At 36.1% G+C, this 21,661-nt stretch overlaps 2 protein-coding genes and 1 pseudogene across 2 annotated transcripts; 2 read left to right on the top strand and 1 right to left on the bottom strand.

Moving 5' to 3' along the window:
- The first annotated feature begins 90 nt into the window (after positions 1–90).
- Positions 91–8,984, top strand: LOC147858459 (carbon catabolite repressor protein 4 homolog 1-like). Its single transcript, XM_087327367.1, has 11 exons — positions 91–383; positions 2,327–3,062; positions 3,150–3,236; positions 5,787–5,870; positions 5,987–6,073; positions 6,167–6,259; positions 7,532–7,585; positions 7,672–7,763; positions 7,854–7,968; positions 8,055–8,184; positions 8,426–8,984. Exons 1-11 carry the CDS (start codon positions 226–228, stop codon positions 8,569–8,571), a joined length of 1,782 nt encoding a protein of 593 aa, XP_087183493.1. The 5' UTR covers positions 91–225; the 3' UTR covers positions 8,572–8,984.
- Positions 8,985–10,758: 1,774 nt separating this feature from the next.
- On the bottom strand, positions 10,759–13,008 carry LOC147858458 (transcription termination factor MTERF4, chloroplastic-like). The gene has a single exon (XM_087327393.1). It carries the CDS (start codon positions 12,938–12,940, stop codon positions 11,126–11,128), a length of 1,815 nt encoding a protein of 604 aa, XP_087183519.1. The 5' UTR covers positions 12,941–13,008; the 3' UTR covers positions 10,759–11,125.
- A 4,066-nt stretch (positions 13,009–17,074) lies between these two features.
- On the top strand, positions 17,075–17,675 carry LOC147858457 (oleosin G pseudogene; annotated as a pseudogene).
- Positions 17,676–21,661: the final 3,986 nt, after the last annotated feature.

Genomic DNA, 21,661 nt, shown 5'->3' with positions numbered 1-21,661 from the left:
CTCACCAATCCTCTTGCAGGACGATTTTTAGCTACACATAGAGTTTGTCCTGCATAGATAGCCTCGCAGCAAGATCGCACTGGAGTCATTTAGAAATAAGCAAGAAGCGGAATTTTTGTTCTTTCTTTTTTCATATGTGATGGAGATTTTACTGGCTCGCGCTGAATGTTGCTCTGTCCTCACCACTCTGCACAGTGATGTGACAAGGAAAGCGGAGTGCGAAAAATGCTGAGTGTGGTGAGGGTTCATTTACCCTCTGATATACCCATTGTGGGTTGCGAGCTAACTCCTTATGTTCTTCTTCGCCGCCCTGATGGGTCTATCTCCTCTGATGATATACTTGAGAGTTCACCTTCAGACGGGTTCTTCCTCAAACATAGATGGTTAGACCTCCTCCCTCTATCTTCGTCTTTTGCTCATTATTAATTTAATCTAATTTATAATTCAGCACATAGATACTTATTGACGACATTGTTTACATTTTGATTTGATTTGATCTTCTTAAGCTCGTCTCTCTGTTTTGTATATATTAATTAAGTTTTTGTTTTAATTCAACTATGAAAGTCCCTGTTTTGCTCATGATGTAAGCTTGGGTTTTTGTTTCTCTGTTTTAGTCACAATGTAAGCTAAGTTTTTTGTTTCTCTGTTTTGGTCATAGCTTGCTTTTGCTTCATTAGGTCTATAATTTGCTCATGACTTTCCTTCATAGTGTCTCCGTTTTGTTCATTTTTGGCTTTATTATGTCTCTGTTTTGAGCATGAATTGCGTCATCATTTCTCTGTTTTGGTCATGAATTGCTTCATCACCTGTTTGTTTCGCTTATTGTTCGAGTTGTTTTTGCTTAATAGAATGTCTGTTTTGGTCATGATTAAACTTAATTTTGCTTCATTAAGTCTCTAGTCTGTTCATGATTTATTTCACCGCGTCTCTGTTTTGGATGTTCTTTAAGCCTTTAATTGCTAAATTAAGTTTCAGAGTTTAGCTCATGATATGCTTCTACATGTCTTGTCTTAGCTATGTTTTAAGCTTGTTTTGCATCGTCAAGTCTGTGTTTGGTACATTGTTTTACTTCTTTCATTACAGGCCTGTTTGCTTCGTGAATTCTCCATCTGTTTCATTATGTTTAAAGCTTGTCCTGCCTCATTTCGTCCTTTTTTTTGCTCATATGTGAAGCTTGATTTGTGTCATTGAGCATCTTACGTCTCTTAGATTTATTATTAATCTGTTAATTTGGTCACAGGTTTTTATTTTATTTTGTTTTGCTCATTAGGTTGCTAGTTTTCTTATGTTTTCCTTCATGTCAGTTTTTTGATTATTGTTAATACGTCTTCTGCTTGTGTAGTCTTTGTTTTGGTCATATTTTAAGCTTGATTTGCTTCATTAAGTCTATAGTATCATCTCGAGACTAGAGGTGGGAGTCACCTCTAAGTCAGTTTAGGCTGTGTTATCAAACCTGTGTTGTGCGGATGTGTTTAAGCTGATTTGCTTTCTGAGTCTCTGTCACAACTGAACTCTTTTTTTGTTTCATTAGCTTGCCTGTTTTGCTCCCTTAATTTTCTGTTATGGTTGTGATTTAAGATCGTTTAGCTTCGTTAAGTTCAGGAAATCTTCTTAAGCGTGGATGCTGATCTCCCCCTAACTCTGTATTACTCTTGGTTTTAAGCTTGTTTTGGCCTCAGTTAGTCTCATTTTGTATTTCAATGAGTATTTGTTTTTTATTCATGATTTTAGCCATTTTTTACTGCTTTATTTGATTCCCTAGTTCTATAAAATCATCTCAAACACAGATTATAAACTCATGGTTTAATATTTATTTTTGTTATTGCATCACTAAAACATCTGAATAGTTGAGGAATATAAGAATTATTAAAAAACGGAATAGTAGGAGGAAGAATAAATGGTTAGGGACAGGCGCTTCATGATACATAACACTATTAGGCTTTTCATTTCCTTTGCAAGAACAATATTTTCTGGTTGAACAAATATTAAGAGTTTGGCTAGCTGCGGTGTTGCTGCAACCAAATATGTTCAGATCGAAACTCTGTATCTTAGCTCATGGGTTGCAAGAATATCTTATTTTGATGTTTGAAGAGAGATAGATAACCATGCCTTGGAAACATCATTGGCTTACTTTTATCATCTGAAGCCAAACCAACTCAGTACGTAAAATTGGTCTGGTTGCAGAGAGTGTTACATTTGGACTGATCAATTTGGTAGCCTAACATGCTGTTTGTAGGCAATTGCTGTTGCCAATTGTATTTTGATCATGTTATTAATTCATATTAACAGGGCATGGATTTCTGTTTGGTTGTTTTTGTTTATCCAGGTACCGCATCCAAAGTGACAAGGGGGCTGTAGTATGCAGTGTACATCCATCAGAACCAGCAACCTTGCAGTGTTTAGGATGTGTCAAGGCAAAAACAATTAGTAAAAGCTATCATTGCTCGCCTGAATGTTTTGCTGATTCATGGAGGCAGCACAGGTCGTTGCATGCACGTGCAGCGAACGTCGCTCAAGAGAATGGATTGGAAGAAGAAGAGCTATTCGGTAGCTTCAATGGGAGTAGTTCTGTGAATTCAGTGGTTGGAGCAACATTGTTGGGGCTAAGCAATGGCTCTACTGTACCTGTTCTTGTATCAGATCGGAGCGGAGGTGGAGAAACATGGTACGAAGTAGGCAGAAACAGAACATATACACCATCTGCGGATGATATCGGCCATGTATTGAAACTGGAATGTACTGCAATAGAGTTAAGTACTGGGCAAGGGGTTGCTCCGGCAAGCACTTTACTTACTGCTAGAGTGATTCCTGCACCTTCACCCACACCGAGGCGAATGATTCCTCTCAGTTATGTGGATGGATTACTGGGTTTAGACTCTGAAAATCATACTTCAGCGGCGGGAACATTTACAGTTTTATCATATAATGTGCTGGCCGATCTCTATGCAACAGGGGAAATGTATAGCTATTGTCCTCCTTGGGCTTTATCTTGGACTTATAGGAGACAAAATCTTCTTCGTGAAATTGTTGGGTATCGGGCAAACATCTTGTGTCTCCAAGAGGTGAATGCATTTGTCAAAAAAAGCTATCAATATGTCATTATGGAAATTTGGTTAGTTGTTAACAAAGGTATATTCTGGTTGTTACAGGTCCAAAGTGATCATTATGAGGAATTTTTTGCACCTGAGCTGGACAAACATGGATATATTGGTGTCTACAAAAAGAAAACTACAGAGGTAAACATATTGATTGATATATGTAAAGCTATAGGTGCATGTCCTTGTTAGAAAACTATTTTTGGCTTGCCCAAAACGGCAAAATCCTCTGCATCATTTTCCTCATTTTCCTTGGTGTAAATTATACTCAAAGTCAGTGAAAAAATTTTTATTTCGAAAAACTGTTTTTCATTTGGGACCATGCAAAAATGGTGTGAGGGGCAGCTATTCACTTCTTCTCTTTTGTGTGGAGGTTTTTGTTTTGTTTATCTTTCTTATTAACAAGAAGCCAAATAATAATTATATGTCTTCTTAGAGTAACACCTATGTTTTTCTCTTAAAGAGAAAATTTCATAGGTTGGACATTCTCCAGCAGTAATGTAACATGTATTTAAATAATTCCTTGAAATATGCAGATCAAGTAGAAAAAATCCACAAGATACAAAAGTCAAAGGTGGAATCACATTGCCCAAGAGTATTCCTAGATATAAATGTTTAGATGGGGATAATCCAAGCTATATTGTAATGAGGGTAGTGTTTTTATGCTTATGTCATGTGACTCGAACCATTGTTTCATTTCAACAATACCAGCAATGAATGTGCTTTCCTTTAGGGAGCTGCCAAAGCCGTTGGATACAGATCCCTCATTGGAATAATGCCTCAATGATCATAGGGGCTGCTCCCATCTTTGCCCAGATTATATACACATATATATACATGCATACACACACACACACAGATATATAGATACATATACATACATACATACATACATATATGTATATGTATATGTATGTATGTGGGATTCCCCACTGACCTCTGGGAAAATAAAAAAAATCAGGGATATTTTGAGAAAGAAAGAAAGTTTCAAACTCACAAGCATTCCAGAGTTTTTTGCCCTCTTAATAATTATAACATAAAACACTACCTTTTGTTATATAACTAAAATAGCCCCATGCAGTTTATTTGCTAAAGTTTCCCGAGGCAGAACATCCTAACCTCTCAGAGAATAGAGTGATCGGAACTGATATTAACCTGGAAAACAAGATAACATGGATCACCCCCAAAATATCAGTTGGTAAGAAGATGGCCCACTATAAGACGCTTTTTACACACATGAGAGGATGTATTTATCATTACGCCATCTTATATGCACATAAATCTATCCTATGCATTGGGCTGTGTTATAGGGCAGCTGCAAACTTCACCACATCACTTAGATACACATGAATACCTGTAGAAGAAAGAGTTTCCGAATTGTGTCGTTAGGGAGTGGAATTTGATGAACACTATGTTTATCACTATAGCGTTTTTTGTGAAATAAGAAGAGATACCATTGCCTCTTCAGACAAGGCTTTGGCTACTACGCAAGGTAATGGAATATGAGGACCAATAATGCTTACGACTTTTCTTGCTAGAACTCAAGAGACATAGGGAACGTTATTAAAGGACAGTAGTACAGTCACACGAGCTCATCAACAAAGAACGATTATAACATTTTTTAGCTCCTTCACTCCTATTCATACAAGTCAATCATGACCAGGATATAACAAAGGGATTACAATAGATCGGGCAATAGAAATTTTTTGTGCATGTAGGCCTTGGTCCCATGGACCACGATCTCACCACCATTGTCATCGTAGATTGACAGATAAAGGCCATTATCTCCCGCTATGGTAGTGCTTCTCTCATTTCGAAGACCTCTCCATTCCGGATTGACCTATGCTAGAGATATTTTGAAGACAAAAATTACAATATGTGTGGCTTGAGAATCTTACTTGTACCGATAACACGATTCTTTGGTCTCTTTTTATCTTATTTACTTTTTTTATTTAATAACATTTCTTTATTTTGTTTTGTTTTTTTCTCAAAAGCAAGACAACACTTCAGATGTAATCTCTTGTTCAGTCTTATAGGCCATTTTGGCCTCTTAAAAGGCGTTAATATATCTTTCTTTCTTTCTATCCCTCCTCTCTTCTCTCAGGGAGTCAGCTGAGAGGGAATAATAAAAACTCAGTGCATTTGGGGGGAAACATTTGATGCATGACTGAGCTTGAACATCGTCATATGTTTCATGATGATTCATGACATGTTTGCATTTGCACTATGTAAAGAGAGTTTCTTTTGCATTATTGTACTGTGGAGTTTTAATGGCACATCTTGAGAGTCGGTGGAACTTGGTTGACTGGATCTTTTCCCAAGCTTGTACCTACTCTTAGGCACGAGTAGTGTCATGACCTTAATTGTCGTGGGACCATTCCGAGACATCCTTAGGCATAGGTGTGGACCTAGCACATTGCGTTGGTGAGGAGTTGCACATTGTGAATGGGGGTTAGTCTATAAAGGCATTTCCAAAGGCTGGGATAAAAATCTAGAGAATACACCACGCCCCTGTTACTGTTGTTGCTCATCTGCATAATCATTTCCTTCGTCATATTCATCTTCTTCACCACTTGTGCTTTGCCTATACATAGAGAGAGACCGAAGGAGAGAGCACGACTAGAGGACTGTGTCTACCTGAGTTTATCCCCCATTAGTCACCGTTATTAAGGTGTGAGAATTTGCGTACAGGTGTATACAGGAACAGCTTATGCGAATGATGGATGTGCTACCTTTTTCCGCCGAGATTGCTTCACATTAGTGAAGAAATATGAGGTAAACAAGAATTTAAAAATGTATTTTGTTTTACTGATATGAAACTTAATATTTATGCATCCATGAAGAAAAAGAAAAGAATTATGTGGAGAACTTGTTTCTTGTTAATGTATCAGGTTGAGTTTAATAAGGCAGCACAGTCTTTGACAGAAACTGCGATTCCTCTTGCGCAAAAGAAGGCTGCCTTAAGTAGACTTTTGAAGGTATTTTAAGTTAGTTTTAAACATAAAAGACAGTTTTGCACATATTCAGTAGAAGATTAGATGCCTTAATGTTTTTTCCTATTATGATTACAGGACAATGTGGCTCTCATTGTTGTGCTTGAAGCTCGTGATTCAAGCTATAACTCTGAGGGCTCTTCACCTGCAAAGCGTCAATTACTTTGCGTGGTGAGATTTCTATGAATCCTCTCCTCCTTCCTTTCTTTAATGCTATATACCTCTATTCAATTATATAAAAATATATCGCAATAGATTAGATGGGCATTTAACAAGGGCTTAACATGAGCTCCAGAGAGATTGTTGAACTTAGCCATTAAAAAAAGTGAAGCAAATTTAAGTATGCGAAATATCTGGTAACAACCTTATACATCATGTTCAAGCATGTAGTATAGAAGCGCATTTCAACTTGATCAAAGAATCATTCAAACTATGCTAAGATTCTAGAGTTAAAAGAAAATATATTTCCAAATAAACAAAAAACGAAGCCAGCATACAAACTATTATGATCGATTCCAAATGAAAAAAAATGAAAAAAAGAACACGAATAAAAACTGTTATGATCAATAACAATGATAAGCAATATTAGGATGTTTAACCACACCAACAATCCCCGAGCAAAGGACTAGATATAAATTCAAAAAACCCAATTGACATTCCATGCCCCCGAATGTGGCCCTGTATTATATCTTGGAGGACTAGCAGACCGTGATCCAAAATATGTGAACTTTGCCTCACCAGTAGAATTTGAAGAGTGTCTTTGAGATGCCGTGGCATAGGTGTATTTGTATATTAAAACTCTTTAGGCTCCTAAACTGCTAGTCCCATGTCATAGATTTACCTGTTTCCATCTTATCATACCTTTAAACCCATTAGAGTTAGCCTTTAATACTAGTTCTTAAAGCTATGCCTATAACACAAACATGCATAAATTCTCAATGAATAAGAATTCAGGTACATTTATCTTTCTATAAGTACCAAAAATAATGGAAATCCATATGCTCCTTACCTTATTATTTGTATTCAAATACTAGGTTATATATTTTTAAATACCTACTCAGGCTAATAATGAATCATGACATGCATTGATGGTGAAAGTAGCATTTGAAAAAATATCATAAATAAATACACAATTCTCTAATAATATGCATATTGGAGAGTTGCGGGCAAATTCTCAAATTGGATAAATTGTTTTTCCATTTTCTTTTTACAATTCTTCAGCCTTTACACTATGAGGCGGTTAGTTTCTTTACTTTGTAAGATTTTCTGCAATAATGGCCTCAGGATTGTCCCAATCAAAATTTCTTGCTTTCAACAGTATGTGTACACTACCATACAACTTAATAACTATGAAGGAATCTTGAACCCAATTATGTGCTTACACAAGACTTCAATCTTCTTGTGAGTTTTCTGAAAAACGTTTTTTGCATTCTGTAACTGCAGGCGAATACTCACATTCATGCCAATCCAGAACTGAAGGATGTGAAATTATGGCAGGTATGTATGTTCATGACATCTTAAAAAACAAAGTCAATGAGATTCTCTGTTTTTTAGTGATCAGCATTGTTATTTTTGCCATCTAGGTCCAAACACTTCTGAAAGGCCTTGAAAAAATAGCTGCCAGGGCTGACATACCTATGTTAGTATGTGGTGATTTCAATTCTGTACCAGGAAGGTTGTTAAAATTTAGCTATTACAAGTTCCCATTAAATATTATTCTTTGATTAATAGTAATATTGATAAAGAATGCTGTAACAATAAACAGTGCGCCTCATGCTCTTTTAGCATCGGGTAGAGTTGATGCATCTCATCCAGATTTGGCAACCGATCCTCTTGGTATTCTGCATCCTACAAGCAGGCTATGCCATCAATTGCAGTTAGTAAGTTGCCTTAAACCCAAAACCTAAAAATGAAATCTACTGTAATGGATTTGATTTGATTGTATATATACTTTTTTGTGATGTAGGCAAGTGCCTATTCTTCTTTGGCTCGGTTAGATAGGCAGCATCGGCAGCTGGATCCATCCAGCAATGAACCATTGTTCACCAACTGTACTCGAGACTTTCTAGGAACTTTAGATTACATATTTTATACTGGTAATGAATGTACTTCTTGTTAAGTTCTTGGTCCTTTCTCTGTGAATCCTGAACGCTCTTTATTTCTTTTTGCTATTTCCCGTTGTGATTACAATATGTTTGTTTATGATATTGAAATTTGCTATTTCCTGTCTTCATTACAATAAGTTTATTATGATATTGAAATAAAGAAATTAAATAGCATTCTTACTCAAAAACAAAAAAACTAAATATGCTTTTTTTTCAATATCTTTTTTTCCAGCTGACTCACTAGCAGTGGAGTCTTTGTTGGAGTTACTTGAAGAAGATGGTTTGCGAAGAGATACCGCTCTTCCATCACCTGAGTGGTCCTCCGATCATATTGCACTCCTTGCACAGTTCCGTTATAAACCAAGATTGATGCATTAAAAAAAGAGAGCTATTTGTGCTCTTTTAATTATTATACAGAAGGTTAACCTCTCATTCAGGCACCTTAATTAAAACACAGAAAGGCAGATCGATTAGTGTCAATTTCGGTTTCAGGTTGCACACGAAGAGAAAAAGAGGACAGATTCTAGTTCAGATTTTATATTTGACGATGGGTTCTCTTGATGGTGGTGCAGGGTCCATTTTCTCATCTCTATACATAAGAGTCAACATTGTATGTACCATGATATGATAATGCCTCATCCATCCTTCTCCAATTTTGCCATTGCCTTTAGAGATTTACTGTAGAGAGAAAGCTGTCTCAAAATTTTATTTGATCATCGATTGTAAAAATTTGAATAGATTTTTTAGGTGTCAATGGCACCAAACTGAAAATTCTGTTTTCTTGGCTCCAATGGTTTTGAGTGATGGGTACACACTACTGGATCCAGTACTATTGCATCCTGTCTATCCACTTCGTCATTAAGTGATAAGTATATGGATAGATTTTATTGTTATCATCCAATGTCAAATATGACCAAGAGCGAGAGCAAGAGAGTTGTGCAAAATGATCTATGATTGCTTCTTTATTTATATACAGAAAATGGTTGTGAAAAAAGCTTCAGTAAAGAAATTGATTCTTCCAGTAAAAACAGTATATGGAGGATTTTAATTTGTAGTTGGATAAGTTTTTGGGGGTCTTAGTGAAGATAACATTTTTTGTGTGTTTTCTTTGTACTGGCATTACACAATTTTAGAGATGGGGATGATTAGTGTTCTGAGCATTGATTTTTTAGGTAATAGAATGTATAACTTATATTTTTGCCTTCACATTTTACAGCATGCCTAGCCAAGATGTGAGACTTTGATTCCTATTCAACTAAATGTTAACAATAAGTCTATCATCATTCAACTGAATTCCTGACCTATATGAAATTTGGAAGTGAATTTTGATGCATGGCTGCATTTCTCAAAATGTAAGCTACCATGTGATTGAATAAATGGAATTCTTTTATATAATCCTTTAGTCTCTGATGCTCCCCATATGTTTATTTGGAGAGATGCACTCACATTTCTTGGCTGAGAATTTTCAGCAATGACACTACACTTGCAATGATCACTTATCATTCTTTTTCACTTTTTCACTTATACATGCAAATCAATTTTCAAGGAGGTTACTGGCCCTTGTTGCTTAATCCCATGAATTTTCTTTGGTCATTGTCTCATGATATTTCACAATATACCAAAGAATAATTGTATCGAAATTTATCTGCAATTATGCAGATCTGGTTTTTTAAATGCTAGATAGTATCTTCCATGGAGGCTTCGTTTCCATCACCAATGTTTGAGGACCATGCAGAGATTTCAAGGTTCACATGCTGTGTTACGTATGTTCTAAACTGCAAAATCCTTTTGTTCAAATGGACAAATCATACTTATCCACCATTTTGGCTAGAGACCCACCTCCCTTGCCTGCCATTTGTACTATTGCCTACATATGACTTAGCTCACATTCAATGTGAGATGAATTTCGTATCAGAAGTGCAGAGACTCATTTGAGATTGTTCTCCACATGTGAGTACAAATATCTACTCAAAATTCTGTCAATCGCAATGTGCACTCTCAATTACAACATATGTCAAGCAAAAAAATTTGAGCATCAAGAGTCACTAATCTCCATTTTCACTGTCCTACAGGTCATATTTGACTTCTAGACACAATAATAAAAGCTCTCTCTTACACCAATAACAGAATCAATTATGAATAAAAAGGTATGTATTTAACAAATGGATTGTGTAGATATTGTGGCCATGTTTCAGCATGTGGATATCACAAGAAAATTATACATAATATCACTTAAAAGAATGAGGAATAAGGCCCCAAATCAATTGTTTTGATACCAACATTTACTCCTAGTACTTTGTAGAAAGATTTGCAGAAGTTTGCTGATCAAGCCTCCCTTTTCTGCAAGTTTGATGCAACTCCGTGGATGTCAATCACTATTGAGTCAATGAACATCAAGCAGGTATCCAACTAATGCCATAGAAGGATTTTATACATATTAAGTTAAGCACAAGTATGCAGTGAACCATAATGATGTAAATAAAATGGATGCTTGCATACAATACAGAGAAAAAAGATCGTCACCTACCAATAATATATAACCCACAATGAGAACATTGCACATAGTTGAACAAAAGAGAGTGATACCGTTTGAAAAGGTACAAAATCTATACTTTCTCAAATGAGGGAAAGAAAAGTAAGCCTGCCAAATATCTCTCAATCCCAATTACAATACAAACCCATTATGATCATGAAGATCAAATTGCCAATGCCGAGCTTTCCAGGGTTTAATTCATAAATGCAAGTTTCCAAACCAGACATTCATCTTTGCATGTATCAATTAATAGCTTCAGGTATCACCCACAAGGGCAGGGATTCCATTCCATTCACATAATCAAAAGGCTCTTTTAGTCCTCAAATTGTGTGATTCAGCCAAGAGAAAAATCATGTAGTGTCCACATTGGTGAAACCATCTCCAACCAGTACATTAGTATCATCTTTGTGTTTCTTCTTCTTCTTCTTCTTCTTCTTTGTCTTCATCATCATCATCATCATCCCAATAATCCATTTCCTCGTCATCAATGTCTGAGGCCGTATTAAAGTCATCGTTGGTTTCTAGCACTGAACTAGACACATCCACTTTTGCATCGACTTTCTCATCTTCTTCATCAATGTATATGGCCCCACCCATTCGAAAGACATATTCTGACTCTCCCTCATCATCCTTGTCATCATCCTCAATATAATCTGCTTCTAACCTTTCCTTAAACTTCTGATCGCTACAATTTAGAAACCATTCTAAACTACAGTCGATTCCCCGTAGAGCAATCATTTTGTGGCGAGGCATAATCCTCGATTTAAGATCATATGTGAAGTAAGAAGGAAATTTCACAATTTCTTCAATAGAGCGTTTCATGTCCCTTGTAAGGAACTTCAAGCTGGGATCAATGGCTTGTCCAATGCTCAATGCAAGAAGTTGTGGGCATTCAGTAACCATCTTGGCAACATCATCGCGACAGCAACCTGAATCAATGAAATAATCAACCCTCTCCATAGCCATATCTTCTTTGATAAATAATACCTGAGGCAACTTTTCAATTACTCTTGGCACATTGCAAGGACTGATCTTTATTTCACCAACAAGCCACTTCGTCTTTTCTGAGAGTTGCTTCCTAATATCACGTCCTAGAATGTCAGGATATTGAGTAATAATACGCGAAATGCCTTCCTTGTTCACACCAGCTTTTACAAGACAATCAACTGTCGGTTTCATAGTATCATCAAAGTCAAATCCAAGGATGTATGGCCGAACTTCAAGTATTCTTGCAATGATGCTTTTCGGCACTCCATAACTTACAATGAAATCAACCTTAGGTTTAATCATATTGGCAACCCGCATGCCTAAGATTTCAGGAAACTCGGTCAACATGCGACCTATACATCTTGCTCTCACACCGATACTTATGAGATAAGCCACTGATGTGCTCATGGTGCCTTCTAGTCTGAAACCGAGGATGTCCGGGTACCTCAACAAGACACGATGAACATCTTTCCGCTGGATGTCCAAACCGAGCAAGTAATCAACAGTGGGTATTAGATCTATCACCACACTCGAGTGGAGGACCATTGGATATCTCTCTAGAAATGACGGCAAATCTCGGGATCGGAAACCAAGATTTTCAAGGTAATCGAGCACAGGGATGAGGTTTTTCTTGATGCTACATGTAACCATAAGAGGATAATCATTTATTGCTTCTATGGTGAGACCTAGCTTTTTCAAGAAGCTGACTCTTTCTTCCATTACCTCAACAGAGTTTGGTAGTTCGATTCCTTTCAACTCCGCCGTATTGGTGATGCCTTGTGATTCAAGATATTCTATTACTTTCTTCCTTCCTTCGGATTTCTGAGGTATTATACCCCACGTTATAGAAGGAGAAGTCCTTGTGGATGAATCCTTGTTAGTTGAAACAAGGCTTGAAAACGCCCTAACCGGAATAATATTACTACCACTACTGTAGTTACATTTCTGTCTCATTGATGGGGGAAAAAGGTAGTCTCGAAACCTTTCTTTATGTTTATCGGCTGCGGAGAAACAAAGTAATTTACCTTGAGAATTTCGTTGATATGATTTGGAATCTGGAGAAGGTATACACCTCGGGAGGAGAATGGAGCAGGCCATGAAATCTCTGCTTCTGGCTCTTCTTATGCTTCTGTTCTGACAGACAATTGAACAAGAAGATGGTGATGATGATGACCTCAGGGCCATACCTCCACAACCAAGCTTAGAGAACAAGTTAGAACAAAACATATCCTCATTTTTGAGGTTTTTGGTCTCTCTGCTTTTGTGTTGGGCAAAATATCATCTCTTTCATTCCAAGAAGAAGAAGAAGAAGAAGAAGATAATGCTATTGAGACACACCGGACACACTCCCTACACAAGTTGTGTGTGACCGGTCCATTCGATCAGTTCGTGATCCGAATCTGGGAATTTGCCGGACAATCAAATCGTTTGCATGAGATCCTTAACTCCCGTAACAGAGACCGACCATGCCTTTCCATGGTCCATTGGGTCAATTCACGATCCAAATCTGGGACTTTACCGGACGATCAAATCCTTTGCATGAGATCCTTAACTCGCGTATCACAGACCATGGCTTTCCATGTGGCAACAAGGTATAGGATTTGTTTTCAATGAACACATTACCTGGCAATGTCATCATCGTGTACGAGCTTTTGTCGGGAAGGGGTTTCGTTGGAAATAAGTTAGGGACTTAGGTTGGTGAGTGTCTATATGCTTATGTTATAGGTTTGATCTAGCCTATCTAGGCCAAATAGGGACATCAAAGGAGATCATGACGATTTCGTTGATTTATTGGTTAAGTCATTGTTACTTAAGTGAATGTAAATGTTAATGATAGGGTACCTACCTGATGATCTAGCCTCCCTTTGTGAATTAATCTATTTATATGATTCCATAAGTCCATGAACACGAAATCTATAGCGTCCAAACCGGGTTTAACGACTACAACGAGATATGGATGACATTGGAAGACTAGAAAAAGGCCTTATTCATTGTGGAATGGGGAGTATTTGGTGCATTTGTCATGATCTTCAAGTCATTCTAGCGCATTCTAGCGCATAATTGTCGAAATATGTGAACGATATATTCCTTCATTTATGTAGATATTCTTGAACCATTCATAGTGTTTGATGCGTCTAACAACCATTTGTGTAGCTTGTCCTTCTACCTCAACAAATTCTATGAAGGGCACTCCAACATTAAGAGTTTGGCATATCTAACAATATGTTATTTGGCCATATCATTATAAAAGCATCGTGATATACCCAAAGAAAGTAAAGGCCATTCATGAGATGCCAACTCCCCACAAATGAAAAAGGCCTTAGTTGATACTTTGATCATATACAGTGGCATACCCGACTTTACATCATTACTCCACACAATTAATTATCCATGACACACTCTTTTTTTGTGTGAATTTCAAAGACCTCCTTCACAAACATCTTGTGATGGCCGACTATCTATGCCAAATCAAGTCAAACGAATGCATATGTGCATCTCAAACCATTTTCTAGATGTGACCATCCTATATATTAACGTTGTTGACAAGCCATGATGATCTAGCAAGAATTTGAAGCAATGGAAAGTTTAGATGCAATCCTTTCTCGAAAATTGGATAAAATTAGAGGTTTACTGGAGTTGTTAGGTACTTGTTTGAACAAGTAGAAAGTGTTGGTTTGGTTGCCCAATCAAGTAATTAGCAATTAGTGTAGTAACTTTTGTCAAACAAGTCATCAAAGCTCTTACAATGATACGTTGTGATAACTATATATAACATGATGTGTTATCCATAAGCCAATGGTATCATCAAGTCTAGGAATCAGAGGTTAAGAACAATATTGAAGAAATTGTTGACGAAAAGAGCTATTGGACAATGACACATCCCAACATGAAATGCAAAGTAAAATTTCTCAAGTTAAGGGAAAACAAAGGCTACTAGAGTACATTGGGATTTGGGCTTCCCCAACACTTCTGAAAAGACAATGGGTGTGTTTACATAAGCTTGCTTGAGAGCATATAATATGGAGATTGTTTCCCTCATTTAGAGATAGAGGGGATTGTGTCATAATTAGGATATGCACAATGCTTTTGTAATTGACAATGGGCATGGATTTAGAACATACCTACGAAAGTTAATAGGAGTATTGATGTAGTTATTTTGCTTATTAGATTAAGTACTCAAAATTCTTTTCTTAGTGGAGCGTTCGTCTTCGCTATTGACGATTCAACATATCCTACTGCCCATGTAGTAATGATACCAACAAGTTGTAGTGGGCACACCTTTATTAATATAATTGTTTTTTCCATCAATAAAGAGAGATCCAGATGGATGTAGCTCAATTGGTAAGGTTTTCCATTGGGGACCAAAGGATCATACTCTCAACCCCCTACATTACACAATGGCATCTAGTAAATTAAGCAAAATGTAAAGACTAGAATCGATAGTCTAAGAATCTTACCACTACGGTAACCTAATTACAATATTCAAAATAAAAATAGACGGGATATTACAAATATGTCTTAGTTGAAGTTATCCATATTGCAAAAAAGTTCAAGCTTTCCTAGAGATCCATGATAATGATGGTAATGCATACATGTGTAATGATTTTTTAGTTGGTTTATAAGTAGAGTATTTAAGTAAATTGTATGGTATGAATAGTTATGGAAGATGAAAATTATGTCTATTGTGATCTCTGGTTGGTATAAGGAGACCTCGGGTTAGGCTTATTACTTTGTGACCATTATAGGGTCATGTAGACAACAATGTACCTTTGCCTCTATACGAATTCATCTTATTTGAAGTTCATAAAATGATATTTGTATCATGCCATCTTTGTGGGATGAAGATCTCATGTGTGATGCAAATCTTTTGGAAATAGAGTTTCTTGCTATGGATCTTGCTGCAAAACCATGTGTAGAGTAAGGGTAACAAATTCTCGATTTCAAGGCCATTGGTGAACCATTTTGTCACATGTGAATACCATGACCCATATTATTGCATTAATGCGGTTCGAATTTCACCATTTGCATAAGTGCTACATCATGCAGAATGTACATTCCTAGTTTTAATTAAGGTGTGACTTAATAATGTGCATGACAAAACCAACATTTATTTTAAAGAATCCTTCCACACTCACTCATGAAATTCAAAGGTTTCTTATCGCAAGGTAAGAAACATATAAAGCAAATAAGGGGAAGATTACAATGAAAATATATGGATATGTTTATCGTTTAAGAGATCAATTATGAAGGAGGATAAAAAAGTGCAAAAATCAAGCTTGTTTGAGGGAGATCAAAAAACAAACTTTGGGCAATGGTAGCTTAGGCTATATTCACGCAAGTCAAGAAGGAAATCTTGCTAGTTAGTTAGATCAATTGAAGTGGTGTTCAAGTGGTAAATTGTGCAATGTGTTTTTTAACGCATTGCTATATCCACAACAACATACATGTAATTTGACTCAACCAATCAAAATCACGATAACTTATTTAAGCATAAATACGTCAACATGATTTTGATTGACTACATACAATAACAAGCAAAACGAGACAAAATGGCGATAAACAAACATAAAAAATTCATGAGTTGCAATAACACTCAATTGAGCACTTATATTCTTGTTAGCATTGTCTTTGAAAGGATAGTTTTCATCTTTACATTTGCGAGGAAAACGTGATCATTTCAATGGTCGGGAAGAGTTGTGAAGAGGGTATCCTACTACAGTACAAGGATGACAACGTACAAATGGATCTATATGACTGTCACGATTTAGAAAAGCACCATTCCTATACATTGCACGGGAATCCTACTATGTTGCAAGGATGGCAACATGCATCTAGATTTATATGATGAAGTTGATTTAGAGGAGAGACACTCCATTACATTACACTATGATTTCAAAAGGATGAATTTGAGAAGTAGAAGAGAGAGACTTTTTATCATTTCATACACGATGAGGAAAAGAGAGAGAGGTTGGAAATCTAAAGTTTGGTTGTTTTGTGTCTAGAAATTGCTAAAATTTTAAAAAAGCCTATTTTTATGTGTGCCACGTGGGGCGAGTGCATGCATCCTCTAGGAAAGCGGTGAACAACATAATATGCCTAAATTAAAGAAAAATATAGTAGGATAAAGATTGGGAATCATGAGGTTGTATACGTAATCATCACATCACTAACAATAAAGAAGAAATTCTCTGCTACCTTATAAGAAGATTAGGCTTCTTATCTATATATATATATATATATATATATATACATATTTATTGTTTGTGTTTGTTACATTGACATTTTGTGTACTTTGACGCATCAAATCCTATATTTAGTGAGTGAGCAAGAGTGTTGTTTGTTTGTGTGTGTGTGTGTGTTCTCACTTCAGGAGGTACCAACAACAACAAAACAAAATGTCGGCTCAAGAGGCAAAGGATCAAGCACGAGGTGCCGTCGGACAAGTTCGTGAGCGAGCCGGAAATATGGTTGGACAGGCTCGCGAACATACGGGTGGAATCATGGAAAAGCTCCGAGACCATTGGCACCAGTTATTAGCTGCGACATTGGCCTTTTGCCTTGCTGGACTCATGCTTGTCAGCGGAGCTGCATTTGCCCTCCCTCTCTTAAGCCCTTTACTCATGTTATTTGGCCCTCTATTGGTCCCCTTGGGTTTCTTAGTGTTTTCTGCATCAGCGGCAGCATCATTGGGTTGTGTGGCCACTTGGGGTGTCGCTTCATTTGGTGCATGGCTCTACAACTACTTCCAAGGTCGTCACCCTCCTGGCACCCAACAAGTGGATTATGCACGTGCTCGTATCCATGACACCGCAGAACAAGTGCGCCACAAAGCTCGTGACATTGCAGACACCATACAGGGAAAAGCGGTAGAAGCTGCGCCCGGAGCTTAAATTGTCGATATCATAAGGTCATTCTACATGCACATAAGCTCTCTTTCTTTTTATGTCCTCAAATAACATGGAAAATATATTCCATACTCTCATGATCTATTGTATATAATAGAAAGTCACATCCTTCTTTTTAAATGTAAGTTTTTCTTTAGTCATGCAAACTTCAAAGTATTTGCCTTCTCTTTATGTGCAAGTTGTGATGACATCTTATTTTACATAATATTTATTTCATTTGTGCTTGAAATTACCTTCACCTTTAATTGAAAGGCATGAGATCAATGCTTCGCCAATGTCATGCAAAGTTTTTGCCTTTCCTTTGATGTGCAACCCCCATGAGGACATATTATTTTGCATAAATTTTCACTTTGTGTGAGACATTTGCCATCACCATTGAAATGCATGAGATTAATGCTTGGCAATGACACCTTCCCATAGCCACATGCATTTGTGTGTTCATATAATATTCACATTCTTATTATACACATTCTACCATGTGTCTTGCCATAATGTTTGTATGAAGCTAGAAAATCAAGAACTTATGAAGTCAAAACTTTGTACTTGATTCAAAGGTTGGCATGTCATGCCATGTCCATCGACTTTCTGCAAGGAAAATTTCTCATCCAATCTATTGGCAAGCTCTAGGTCAAATTGTTTTCCTAATATTAAAGGTTGGTTCACCAATGGGCATGTTGATTGGCCATTATCCAGAATTTGATATTGATCTCTCTAGTGTTTTCTTACTATTGATCTCTTTAGTAGGGAATTGAATAAATGGTTTACCTTTGGGATGAGGGTTGCTTGTGAGCAAGAAGTTGATATTGATCCCTTAAAAGATCATCTTGTTGACCCAAGGTTTCTTGTTGAACAAAAAGTTCCATACTCAACTTCCTTTCCCAAAATTCATCACTAGTATCAGAAATTGGAAGTTTCACTCATGTTTGTGGTTTCTAATTCTAAAATTAGCAATGAGTCGTGCATGATTTGTTCATGCAAACCACTATAATTGGTCACATCCAATTATGGTTGTGCAAACCATTCATGTGCAACAAACTATCATCACGTTTAGTCAAATGTTCTATTATGTGGTTACCTATTATGCAACTAGTTCTCCCAAGCCCAAAAATGTTGATTTTACCATGGAGTTGACTTTGGAGATCTCCCAATGTTACTAGTGCTCCCAGGACCAAAACCATTTGATTTTGGCATGGAGTTCACTTTAGAGGTCTAGTTTGTTCATACGTTATTTCTTTGCTTAGTTGTTAGGACTTCCCTCTCACATCCTAAAGATCCTTGCCTGTCATATGCTCGACACATTGAATGCATATAATCTATAACTCACATTTCTAAACTAGCTCATCTTTTCTTGATAGGGTAACATTTTCATCTTTAATTTGAAATACTTAAGAAAATTTAACGTCCAAGAAACTAAACTATTACTCTCCCTCAAAGCTAGAGGTAATGAGACTTCTTAAGACTAAAATTTGATTTAACCATGAAACAATTGAGACATTTTTATAATGGATTGTTTTTTGGTTGGCAAAATGAGAATCACATAATGATGATCTTAATGTTACCCAAATTACTTGAATGAGTCAATTTTTGGTGCCACTCTTGATCATCTTAAATTGAATGAATCACATTATGCTTTTATTGTCATCCAAACTAATTTAATAGCATCATTTTCAAGCCGCTCTTTATTGCCTTCTAGTTGAATTTGCAAGTCTTAGAATGACCCTTAATTTGAAAGTTTGTACACTTTGACAAATTTATTAAACGAATTAAGACTTTAAGCCCACACTTTGTCGAGAGGTAATGGAATGGGACTTTTTATGACCACACAGTTTGAGAGTCCATTATATGATTAAGACATTTGAAAAACACACTTTGTCGAGAGGTAGTGGAATGGGACTTTTTATGACCACACGGTTTGAGAGTCCATTATATGATATTAAGACATTTGAAAAACACACTTTGTCTAGAATTTGATGTCATCAACTCACTAAACCCACTTTATGTGGCCCGATGTTTCTATGGGTAGGAGGCAAGTAATTATATATGCAATAAATATATTAGCTTAGAACACGAAATGATTTGATGTTGCCCAAGTTTTAGACAAATGTTTTCTTATGATTTTGATGTTATTGAAGTTTCAAATCAGCCGTTTTAATCATGTTAGCAACATTTCAATGTTGTATCCAAGTTTTTTTAGCTCTATTCTCAGGTTGTCTAACTACCTTGGCATCAACTCATTTTAATGTTTTAATATCATTTTGGCTTGTATGCTCAAAGTAACTTTTAAGGGCACTTTTTAGCATAATGATAAATAGTGTTTTAAGGTTCATCGTCGAAGTATCATTTTGGCTTGTGTGTTGAACGTAACTTTTAGGGGCACTTTTTAGCATTAGGGGCCTTGATCAAGGTTTTTAAGTTCAATGTTAAATTGGATATTGATAATGGCATACAACAATTTGAATTCATAGGTTTTTAAGTCTTTGCCATTTATTGGTATTTTAAAGGAACTTCATTTCACTCTCAAATTAGACAAATTACAAAAGTATCCCAAATCAAATATTGTCAAGACGAATTTATGAAGTTTGATTAACAAAGAAACTTGAGTTGCATTATCGTGCAACTTAAAAAAACTGGTATTGTCTGGATGACAACCAATTTATAAAACTCATTTAAGAAAGTAACTTTTAGTTGTGTTATCGAAATATGGAAGAACTTCTTGAAGTGCAAAACGCCCATGTCAAGAGACTATGAGGTTAAGTGTATGAGTTAAAACTTTGAGGTTTCTTGGAAATTTGAAGCTCCAATCTTGTAATTACATATCGAAATACTAAAATTATAAGACATATAGCAAATTTGTATGAAAGTAGGTTTTTATTGATAAGAAATTACGTGAATTGTTTTTCTTAATTACGAAAACTTGTGGTGTTGGTATAACATTCAAAGAGGATTAGAAATTTATCATGTCTTGAGTGACATTTTGGTACCGAGCTTAAGTGAACATTTGGGTATGCATCTCATGGTGTCAACATTTACTTCACATGATTGAGGAATTCCACAATGAAAATGAATTACATCTTGACATACTAGAATCGAGGAACATGCATATCACTTAGAGTTGAAATTATAGATTAGACCAATAATTAATCTTGTGGTTATTTGTACCATAGCATTCTACACGCGAGGATAAATTATGGTGATGCCGGTAGCAACTAATTATTGGGGTATTTCAACTTAGGTTAATAGTTTAACAAATTGTATGTTGTATGTCGGCCATTTGGCTACAATTTAGTTGATAAGGTTGATTGGTGGAAACCAAAAGTTCATACATTAAGTGATTACACTAATTCCATGTTATCACCTTGTATCAAAGTCTCCTCCCACATGAAGCTTTGGAAGATTATCCAAAGAAACCATTCCCCTTGTCTTGAGTAATTTAAAGGGAGCTTGTGAGAGCTTAAATGGGTTACTTTTAGTGGATATTATTTTTCGAAGCCCTATGTAAATGATCAAGGTTATTGTACATTTGGGGAATTAAATCGATAATTTGACTAAGAGGAGATACCCACTCAACAAGTTTTAGATTAAAAAAATCCTCGAGTGATATTTGATATTGCACATTTTACTATAGATAGAGTTTTGGTGATATTAATTTTGACACCATCTTGGCAAATAACATCATACAACTACAACCATTGAAACTATTGGAAACATGGAGATTATGTTAAAGTGAATTGGTCTAAATTTGACTGGTAGTTTATTGAAGTTGGTCCCAAATTCATACAAGTACAATACATCTTATTGGAAAGGCTATGTCTAAAACTAAAGAATTATGAAATCCGTGCAACATGTTGTAAAAACAAAATTTCATCTCTTCATCCATTCTTTCATTACACAACATAACTTGAGATGCGATTAATCTATTACTTGCGCTTGTGTTACAATCAAATTATTATCTCAGGTAGAGACAACATAGGAAAGAAAATTCTAGTTGGCAAAATTGATTTTCAGATTATGTACAACTAAAATTGAAATAGGAGGCATAAAC

The sequence above is a fragment of the Azolla caroliniana genome, unplaced genomic scaffold, assembly GCF_043228905.1.
Source record: "Azolla caroliniana isolate FFs.n. ecotype wild unplaced genomic scaffold, voAzoCaro1.0.p SCAF_11, whole genome shotgun sequence".
NCBI classification, from domain to species: Eukaryota; Viridiplantae; Streptophyta; class Polypodiopsida; order Salviniales; family Salviniaceae; genus Azolla; species Azolla caroliniana.
Note: the sequence above shows the minus strand (reverse complement) of the source record. Positions and strands in the feature narration are given on the sequence as shown.